Source organism: Zerene cesonia, chromosome 25, assembly GCF_012273895.1.
Source record: "Zerene cesonia ecotype Mississippi chromosome 25, Zerene_cesonia_1.1, whole genome shotgun sequence".
In the NCBI taxonomy this organism is placed as follows: domain Eukaryota; kingdom Metazoa; phylum Arthropoda; class Insecta; order Lepidoptera; family Pieridae; genus Zerene; species Zerene cesonia.
The window spans coordinates 169,089-180,254 of NC_052126.1; the positions used below are offsets into that span (position 1 = coordinate 169,089).

Sequence of the window (11,166 nt, forward strand, 5' to 3'; positions counted from 1 at the left end):
ATTAAAATTACAGAAGGAACATTTTCCTTATTAAATAAATTTGTATATTTATAACGCTTACTTGTCGAGATCCCTCGCTCGCTTTTCCTTAGCTTTATTGAAGCATTTTCTTAGTTTCCTGAGCACTGTCGGTGTCAACTTGTTTAGTAATTCTTGTGATAAATTATCATCGTCGTCACTATAAAATACAACTTGTTAGAAATCAAATTTTTGTTAATGTTTATAATGTTAAGGTGAAGGAAAACATCGTGAAGAAACCGGCATGTCCAAGAATCAAAACTTCGTCGACATATGACGTAGACCTAAACTTTTTTTAGGCATTGATTGTGACTTGAGTGTTAATAAATTATACTTATACTATAGTATTAATTTATCTGTGCTTATACTTAATTTAACTTAAGCATTTCCTATCAGTAACTAAACGAAAGTATCTCCTTGCAATATACATATATTAAAAAAAAAGAAAATAATAATTTTCTAATATTACCTTGATGGACTTTCATCAGAAACACTTTTAACAGAACAGCTTCTATCAAATATTTCATTAAAATCATCATTAAACGATTTATCTGAACTTAAAGGCATTTTTGTTTCACTCATGTTAATGTTTGTTACTTATTTTCCTGTATCTACTTTTTTGTTTAGTCAATATTAATTATACAAGAGTTTTTGTGTCAGCGCCATCTATTAGTAAGATATTTGTTTGTTTGTTACACAAAAAAATCTATAGATGTCGCTATTCTCAATATCTACGTGACTTATTTTAATGCACTGACATCTATTGATGAGTATGTGAATCTGCCATAAATATAAACAGGAAGACGAAAAGCCTCTCAGAACTGGATTACATGACACTTTATGTCGCTAGATGGCGACACAAAACAAGAGTCTCATCAACAGAGAAAACAGAGTCTCATCTGCAGATTTGATAGATTGTACAATGAAACAATTATGAATTAACCATAGTACAGGTAAATTATTAGATTTTTTCACGTATTTATTGCTTCATACCGTTAGCAGTATAATATCTTAGAGACATTTTGTACAAATAATTTTAATTTCATAACTAACGACTATTCCCAGGAAAATATCTGATTCATTAGATCAAGAGCGAGACCCCGTTCTTAGTGTCTGCTTTCTTTATTTTCTTCATATTATTATATGAGACATATAACCCTTAAAAGACCTTGAGTGCTTCCCTATTAGCTCTTTGAAGAAATATTGCTGTAGGCTATTTTAACATATACCTTATGAGTTTATGTCACGTACTCGATAAAAATATGCTTTGTAATGGCTAATTATTTTTTTCTAATCGACTCTTTGTAATCTCTGCTAGCATTATCCCGCGGAATCACTCACTTGTCATCCGGATAAAAAAGGCATGAGCCAAGTCTATCTTTAAACCATATTTCATTCAGATCCGAGTAGTGTTTATGTGAAATAATTATTCATTCATTTTCACATACTTTCTCATTGATATTTCGTAGGAAGGATGTTAAATAAAACACAATTTATGAATGAACATTGTCTATTGTAGAATATGTACTTAATTAAACTTATACTACGATGACTTTACACACACATTCGCATTTGCGTCAACACATTTATATGCTTTCCGCCATCAGATTTACCGATTCCAAAAATGAGGGAATGACTATTGCTTATCTATATTGGCACTTTAGTATCGCGTATAATGAGCGCCAAAAAAGAAACGAATCTAAAAATATCATACTGTCTCTTTCTTACATGGTGACGGAAGGATAGCTCTGTCACGCTCGCATCTTAAGCATCGGTTGTTTAAAATTTGTTTCTTCATTGGCGAAAATGATAACAAAACTAAAATTGTAAAGAACAATGATTTTTTGTAGATATTCAATTTGTGCCGATTTTGGAATACAATAATAACTTATAAAATAATACAATTATAATTGATATACATTTTATATTAAACAATGGAACTATTTCTCAAAATAATCTCATCAGAATCTAAAAATAAAAAAATAGGAACTTTCAACCACTTTACTAAATCAAAACCAATGTGGCTGTTATTCCAAAATATACAAACTTATGTTACATTAAGTAATAGCTTTACACTTAACAAAAATGTAAATAATGTTATATGTGTGTTGATAATATTTATGTATTAATGTGTGTGTATTTATACACGGAAATACAAATAAACCGACAGAAAGAATAACATTAATAAATATAACAACATTTATAAACCAAAATATTAAAAATAAGATAAATCGTACGGTATTTTTAATTTTATTTAAAACCTTGTATCTGGTAAGGAAAAAAACGTGGATAATAGAATTTCAAATGGAGAAATAAATTTATGATATAACATAAGCGAGAGTCTAAAGATTTTTAACTCTGCAATGAAATAAAAAAAAGTCTCTTACCAACTTTCTTTACGGTCGCTTCTTTGCCATTTATGTAGAACTAATATGTTTTAGACAGAGCAACATTATTTAAAAATAAATTTTATAAATCGGCGTAATACCATTTCCATCATATTGTGGTTTAACTGTTTCTCCAAGACAAAATAATATTAACTAGCAAGTTATTGAACTATGCAATGGAATTTTTCACAAATACTTTCAATGAATCTATTACAGATAATTGTTGCATTCTTTCAACAATCGGATGAAAATACGAAGAAACAATAAAAAAAAGCGACTTTATAACAACGCCATATCCAAAAAACCTTCAACGAAATTTTTATTATTACATCTAATCGTTTCTATATGTAGAGTAGTCTGTTTGTCTGTCTATCCATCCGATTGCGGGAAGGAACGATAACAGTAATGCTAACTTGGAATGCGTTATTTAATACTACGATAATTTCTATACATAATATGACTATCTTTTATTACAAAACAAAAGGGAGAGGATATTTGTTTTAATATTTTATATCGTCCACATTCACTGGAAAGTAATTAATGGGGGGATAATTATATTTTCTAATTAGGAAATCCCTAAATGGAACTCAAACGGATTATTTATTTTTGTTTATTTCTATTTGTATTAATGTTGGTTATTTAGAAAATAAAAAATGAAAAGATATTCGAGATAACATATTATGTACAGACGGAGAGGCGCGACAACAACCGCCGAATGATCTTAATAAATATCTTAAATTAACTATATCTATGTTATTGTACGAATGCGTATACATGTATTATTATAGCTCACAATTTGTTTATATTATTAATAACACCCATTCCAATGGTGTTTGGCAAACCTTTCTATAGGTACGAAGGTACGAAGGTACACACATTTGTGTGCCGACAATTATATCGTCTTTAAAACACTTAACTTACACGTAACTCTCATGTTTGTTTGTTCGTTCACATGTCTAAAACTACTGAACTATATTGATTGAGATTTAAAACCATCAGTCCTTTGTCTCTACCTTTGTCTCCGTATAAAATGTTTCCAAGACTGGAATTTCTATTGCGCAGGGACTACGCAAAATCTTCAATTAGAAACTCCTCTTGTTCAAATGATATCATGTTTTGATCTAATTGAAGTATTATACAAAGTATAATATGATAATAAAATCCTTAATTAAATGTCTTTTCTGCACTTTTCCTTGCGCACAGTTAGTTAAACTGCATAAGCCAAGCTGTAAGCAGGATTTGTCGGTGAAATGTAAAAGAGTAAAGTTTTTTGATGAATTTTAGGAAGGATTCCAAACAGAACATTCTAGAAGCTGCGGGGAACTTCCCTTTCAAGCTATTGTGGGATATTTTTCAAGCAATTCCTTTCTTGGAATCTTCTGGAAACTGAGTTAATTGAGTTTAATTTTCTTTCCTCTGTAATGATTTTTTAGTAATGAGGTATACTGCAGCTTTTTTTTCCACAACATAAGCAAGTAAGTCAGGGTTGCGTTTTGTCATCAATTTCTCTTTGCCATTACAAAAATTTGCCAAAAATGTTCAAGAAGCTATGGAAATTTGTGATTTCGTCATCAAAAGCGTTATTTCATCAACTGCTCCTTTAAATTCAATCATCAATTAACTAGACTGTTCTGGAAGCATCTGTTCATCCGACCATCATCCGTTCGATCGAGGGTTGCCGTGTTTCGCTATACCTTTGCGCTTTGCTGAGGGGCGCCGGTTTGGCACGCTGCGGGCAGTACCTGCGGGCAGTGCCCGCGCGGCTAGTACACGGGGCTGTGCGCGTCGTAGTTGAGCTGCAGGTAAGGCGGGATGGCGGCGGACAGCTCGGAGGCGCGCCGCCGCAGCGCCGCGATGCTGTGCCCGCGCCACACCTCCTCCTCGCCCGCCTCGCCGCCCGTGCCTAGCGACATTCATTTTGTGCTTTCAACGTTTCATAAAAATAAAATAGTGTTTAGTGTAGCTACATAGAAGGCATCATAAGATCACATTCTGATAAATTACAAATTTAATATATTAGATAATCGTAATAAAACTTCAGAAAATGCAAATTTTTTATTATTATTGCGTTTCAAATGTTGCGTGCAGCATGTCATGTGTCGCATATTGTGTATCCTGCCAATTGCATGTTGCTGTGTTACATGTAACGTGGTGCATGTACTATTTCAGGCGTTGTATATGTTGCATGTTGAGTTTTGCATGTAGTATGTCATGTGTTGTACATGTTGCGTGTGTCGTGTTGCATGTAGAATGTTGCACGTGTACAGTGTGGCGTGTCGCACGTACCGGAGGCGGCGGGCGAGGCGGCGCAGTGCTGCGGCGGGGTGGGCGAGCCCTCGAGCGCACCCTGCTGCCCCATGTTGTTGCAGTACGACATCATTGTGTCTCCTGCAACACAACAGTTATTTCAATTTGCTGTATTTAACGTCTAAAAACACTAGATAAAAGTAAATTCTAGTGTAATGGTAGTATTTAATGTTCAATTCTTTCGTCTTATAGAAGCACTTTGGAATCATTCCATGGTTTTAACATTTAACCACCGGTTCGGAAAGCAGTTTCTACAGGGAAGAACCGACAGTAGAGTAGTACTCTCTAGTTGTTCTTTTAATGATATGTATGTTATATATTTAGGTGATGTAGCATGCTGGTGTGTGCTGTTGGTTTACTGGGGTGCTCACCAAGCGAGTTGAGCGGGTAGTGCGTCTGGTAGGACTGCGAGGCGGTGGAGCTGATGGGCAGCGCGGGGTTCAGGTCGGCGCCGAGCGGCAGCTGCGACCCGAAGCCGCCCATCGCCACGCCGCCCTGCGACAGCTGCCCTAGACCTGAAATAAACAGACCTCATGTGTATCCTACAGACATATATACACATAAACATAGATATAGATATACATGTAGATGCCGAAGCAGATACATCTATCTATTTAAGAGTTACCGTCAGTTTGTAAAAACTGTTCGATTATAAAACCGAGATTGCAATATGTCGACAAATTGTGATCCGTAATCCATTTGCTTGTAATTTATGCACTATTTTTCGTTAAACTTTATATAATGTATATAATATTTTTCACAGTATTATGTGGAGAGTTTACTTTTACCAAGCGTCGCTCACGTGCGGGCGAAGCGTCCGGGGCTCATCTTTCTGTGATTTTTAATGAACTGAACCTGGACTAAACTATCATATAGAGTACCCAATTCATATTGACTGATTATAACTTAAGAAAGTTAAAAGAATAGAAGAAAAATAATTACGAGGCGAGATTGGAACCCGCACCATTTTGCGAAACCATAGCAATGCCCAAACATTTTCTATTCTTTACAAATTTTAATATATACAGATCACAATTGATTACAATTTCTCAAATATAAGTAACAAGTAGGCCCGTTTCCTATTCCTCACCCAGTCCATTCCTTCTTTCCAGTCATCGATCTTTAAAGCGGGCAGCGCATCCGCAGAGACACTACGTCTGTGAATGCGCCACCAGCTCAGTTGCCCGCTACGACATAAAGTATCACTCACCAGCTGGCATAGACCAGGGCCGATCGAAGACCCCGGGGCTGCACACGTCCCCCCCGAAGGGTGGTAGCCCGTGGGAGGGCAGCAGCGCGCCGGGGGAGCGGAACACGTTGGTGCTCTTCTTTCTCTTCTTCCACTTGGCTCGACGGTTCTGGAACCAGACCTGGGGAGAACGGAATATGCTAGAACATTCACTTTAATTAGGTCTTTGGAGTTCATCTTTATAGCAAATCATTTATTGATCTTTCTTACAGGTTTGGTACATAGCATCCACACTACATAACATGATATTATATTACAGTTAAACGATATTTTCATCTCTCTAACAACTTATATTTTGACCCGATAAACGGACAGATTCAATTAAAACTTTGTACACAATGTGGTTGGTGACGGTATAATTATCTCATGTCATAATCGTATAATCCTAATTAGGATCACCAAGATTATATAATTTCCTCTTATTGAGTCTATAATTAAAGCGTATTCTTTTAGTTTATGTTATCTGTAGTAACATAGTAGCTTATTTCATTTTATTAACGTGTCTCGTAAAACGTAATCACGGCAAGAATAAATAAACTGAACGACAGATGGACATTCGCTAATAAAAGTGGACAAGCAAATATATGATTGTCCTTCCTAATATACCTGCAGTGTTAAAACCCCATCATGTGGGGCAAGGGGCAAAGGGCAACATTAATCAAGTCCCCTTCCCTCCAAAATCGGGATAAACCTCAGAATCACTCGCAAATCGCATGTCATTTGTAGCGAAATCAGCGCTGCGTGATTTATCGTTGGTTTTATTAAGGTCAGTTTAAAGTTATTGAAAAGAAAAACGTCTCGATTATTCATCAATATGTTTACGTTAAATCACTTGTTTTAATAGTGCTTTAAATATAGAAATAACTACTATGCCCCTATATTCACTAATTATGTCAATGAATTTAAATCCATACAAATTACAAACAAATTGATTTTTATAACTATGGATTTAGGTACAATGAGAAAGAAATGATTTCGTTATCATATATCAATATCGTGGCAGAGTTTATTGACATGTAAAATGTTTTCCAACGTTTAATAAAAGTGGAGAGCTTCGTTTAACCGAAATTTAATCCATGTGAAGTTATATCATGAGATACTCATGTGTGAGCGGGACAGAGCTATTAATTTTCCGACTGTCAGATACATGTCGCTGCGGGTGCGAGCGGGACGTGTAGAGCGAGGTGGCTACATTCATTTGCAGGCTGTCACGCTAAATTATTTATTACGTTAGGTGGTTGCGCTTCAAGTGTAAATAGTCGTTTAAAAACTGGTTTTTCTCCTTTTTCACACTAGTTTCATGCTGTTGGAACATTGATATATAAAAACGTAGGAACCGTTTTAATTTGGCTTTTTATTTCTTTTCCAATTTCATAGTTGTCGTGTAGGTAATATAATAAAAATGAATTAAATGTTTGGGAATTATATTTGTAGATATAGAGTCAGAGTTTTAAATGATAGGAAAATAGTCATTAGTTAATAGAGCACCGATCGTGTGTAAGTCAAAATAAATAGTAAATAAGTGCATTATAAATAGTTTACTGTTTTAGATTAAACATCACGATTTAATATTCTTTCACAATACATTGCATTTAAAATTTATGATTCCATCTATTTAAAGCTTTGAGTGGCCACGCCTAGAAACATTTACAAGCTGATATTAGCACTATATTTTTATTAAAACTCAACTGGTCAACAAATAATGTGTTACAGTCCCCCCTCCCCCCTCCAGTGGCCGAGCCCCAGGGGAACTCATCCGGGAATCAATAAGTCGATGACATACGATCGCTCCATACAGCATCATTTATCTATGTCTCTCCAAATCGTCTTTTAATATCCAACGTTTATACAGTCACCTTTGTAATAAAGGGATTTGTTAGCTAAGAAATATATAATAAATAATAATATGCAAGTATAAATACTTGAGAAGTGAAGGAATAACTAGAGAAGGAACCTAGAAAATGGTGTTGTAAATATAATGAAGGTATGTCGGTTGATTGTAATAAAATTCGTTTTTATTAGCCTTATTTGTAAATTTGTAAGTTCTTTAACAGTCGATTTTAACCCACTTTAAACGAACAGCTTTAATTTAAACTTTATACACTTATCAAGGATCGGCGACAGTACAATTATTTCATGAGTAAAGCGTGTAAGTAAAAGGTAAACCTTTTTTGAAACTATTTTTATTATAAGTAGGTACTCGATATTATACGCAAAACTGTAATTTAATTATTAACATTAAGTAATCTCATACTTAATGTTCAAAACGCTTAAGGGGATATAGCCGATTTCAAAGTCGTAGTTTCAAGCTTAGTACCTACACCTAATCATTAAATGTGTCTGTCTATTGGGTCTGAAGGCAGAATATGATAGATATATATATATATATATATATATATATATATATATATATATATATATATATATATATATATATATATATATATATATATATATATATATATATATATATATATATATATATATATATATATATATATATATATATATATATATATATATATATATATATATATATATATATATATATTATCGGCATTTACCTTGTTTACTCGTGTGCGAGCAGGTACATGTATATGTGAAAATCGGTATACCCACGTGACAGAATTGATTGTCGTTATATTTAAGTAATAACTACTGTATATTTTTTGGGTAGATACTATAAGATATCAAATAAAATAGCTGAGTATACCTAAAATCTTTTGTAATCAAATACGTAACACTACTCTCTACATATTTTTTTTATATCATAGCGGGCAAATGAGTAAATGGTTGGTGGTGATGGTTCGCCTGATGGTAAACCACCACGGTCACCACCGCCCATGAACATTCGCAGAGGCACAGACCACTGAGAATGCGCTGTCCGTTTTTAAGGGATAAGGGATAAGGAATAGATAAGTAGGGATGGATGGATGTAAGTACGGAAGTTTGTCACTCTTTGACGCGAAAACACCTCATCGAATCTGTATGACATTTGATACAGAGATAGATTCTAGTCTCGTTTGGTCCAACCTTTTTTTACCGATTACGTTTACCACGAGTGACGCCGCGGATTACAGCTAGAAATTTTACAAAATAACCGCCTACCCTGTAAGAAATAACGCATACATCCATATTATTCCTTTATATGAATGAATGAATGATACTTTATTGTACACACCAAAAGGAAATATTACAAAGTACAGAATAAAAATACAAATTGCACAATAGGCGACCTTATGGCTACAGAGCCATCTCTTCCAGGCAACCAAAACAAAGAAAGAATAAAGAGAAAGCGCATAGGTAGGTGATGTATACTATAGATATATATTTATGTTTTATATGAGATGTGAATACCAATAAAATCCCCGTTTCTCCATAGCATGAAATAGACAATCATGAAACAGGCACACGTGAACGAGAGTAGTGAGCACGCTGTTTGCGCGTGACGCGAGGCGTGACCGACACGTTAGCGTGTTTGCGGGTCGTGCGGGTCGTGCGGGCCGCGTGACGTGCCTGCCATGAGAGCTAGCGGTTAATATTCATATTTGTTTTGTTAGAGACGGCAACTGAGATTGTTTCGCTTGTGATCGATTGATCGTTCGCGTGATGTGATCACAACCACCCATGAACATTGGTAAAGGTTGGACCTCTGAATGAAGGGACGACGGGAATAAAGGAGAAGCCTGGAACGGGTGGGAAAAAGGATAAGGGCCGGGTCAATTAATAATATTTTCTAATATATTGACTAGTACTAGTACAATATAATACATGCGAAAGTGTGTTTGTTTGTAGTGTCGTACAATAAAACATTATAAATAAATATAATAAAGGCGAGGAGTTTGTAAAAGGAGAGAAAGAAAAATAGCATTTCGAGTAGAAAAAACAAATAAAAAATAATCAGTTGCACATTATCACCAGTGGAAAGAAAACTGTTCAAAATTGGTAAAGATCCTTTTATATTACTATAATTATGTAACAAAAATTGTATAAATTTAAAGCCATTTTCTCAAAATCTCATCACTTAAAACTCAATCGGTTCCGCTAGCAAGCCGCAAGAGTTAGAGCTGTTTCGTGTAAACAAGATGTACAAACATACGGACACGGTAGCTGTTGCCACGTTAGGTACCTACTTGATGCATTTTACTAGAATTTTTTTTAATTAGTCTCATGTATGGACGAAAGTTTGTATGTATCTCTGTCAATATCACAAGAAGTACTGAATTTTAAAATCAAATGTGATGAAGATGTACAAGAAATACATAGGAAGATTTTTGTATATGGGAGTCGAGCACGCTTCGGCACGAATTGGACCGACTCGTACCGGGGAAGTACCACACAACCACAGGAAATCGGCGTAAAATGGTAGCATGCTACTGTGTTTCGTTCGAAGAATGGGGAAGCTGGCTCACATCCATTTCCTCACCCTTCGCTTTTACCTTTCTTCTACATTTTCCACCCTCCCCGACAATCCTTTTTTTAACCCTTTTGTGTATTAACCGATTTGTAAATAAATAACAGCTGAAAATGTTCACGGGCGGTGGTGATCGCTTACCACCAGACGACCCACCAGCTCGGTGCCCTCTATGATATATAAAACGATTCCATTTAACCAATGCTCGTATACCAGTCGTTGGGAGTCACGGCACGTCCACGATATATATCACTTAACGGGCACGATACGACACCGTAACGGCGCCGAATTTGGGACGTAACGATACAGTAGTTTCAGTTTTATGTATTTTGTTTATTTGCTAGGTTGAGTTTGTGGTGTTATTTAAGCGACATAACTGACTATATTAAATAAAAAAAATATTAAAATATCATATTTTTATTTTTTTGCATTTATTAAATGTTAAAAAGAATCTCTGATTAAAATAAAAGAATTTTGTTATTTGATATTTAAAATGAATAAACGATTTCATTATTTTTTTAATCAAATCACATAAGTGTATCAATGATTTCAAATTTCAAATTATTATTTTCTTATTTTTCATTTAATTGTCTACACTAATATTATAAAGAGGAAAACTTTGTTTGTTTGGTTGTAATGAATAGGCTCAAAAACTACTGGACCGATTTTAAAAATTCTTTCACCATTCGAAAGCTACATTATCCACGAGTAACATAGACTATATATTTACCACGGGCGAAGCCGGGGCGAACAGCTAGTGTACGATATAGGTATTCAATAGCCATTATTTA

At 34.7% G+C, this 11,166-nt stretch overlaps 2 protein-coding genes across 2 annotated transcripts in view; both read right to left on the reverse strand.

Moving 5' to 3' along the window:
• LOC119836567 overlaps nucleotides 1-585 on the reverse strand; it is a 13,517-nt gene extending 12,932 nt beyond the window's left edge. Inside the window, exons 1-2 of the mRNA XM_038361948.1 lie at nucleotides 488-585; nucleotides 62-178 (exon numbers count right to left, since the gene is read on the reverse strand). Of these exons, the coding sequence (XP_038217876.1) occupies nucleotides 62-178; nucleotides 488-585 (215 nt within the window). The remainder of the gene's footprint in view (nucleotides 1-61; nucleotides 179-487) is intronic.
• A 3,556-nt stretch (nucleotides 586-4,141) lies between these two features.
• Nucleotides 4,142-6,163, reverse strand: LOC119836763. The gene is made up of 4 exons (XM_038362221.1): nucleotides 5,923-6,163; nucleotides 5,084-5,227; nucleotides 4,692-4,793; nucleotides 4,142-4,308 (listed from the first exon to the last, which is right to left on the reverse strand). The coding sequence occupies exons 1-4, from the start codon at nucleotides 5,930-5,932 to the stop codon at nucleotides 4,169-4,171; spliced, it is 396 nt and encodes a 131-aa protein (XP_038218149.1). The 5' UTR covers nucleotides 5,933-6,163; the 3' UTR covers nucleotides 4,142-4,168.
• Nucleotides 6,164-11,166: the final 5,003 nt, after the last annotated feature.

Bases quoted from the DNA above. Each gene is read 5' to 3' on its own strand.
- LOC119836763 (XM_038362221.1), bottom strand. The intron at 4,794-5,083 runs GTGAGCACCCCA...GTTGTGTTGCAG, and splicing joins CTACCCGCTCAACTCGCTTG to GAGACACAATGATGTCGTAC. The intron at 4,309-4,691 runs GTACGTGCGACA...GAATGTCGCTAG, and splicing joins CGCCTCGCCCGCCGCCTCCG to GCACGGGCGGCGAGGCGGGC.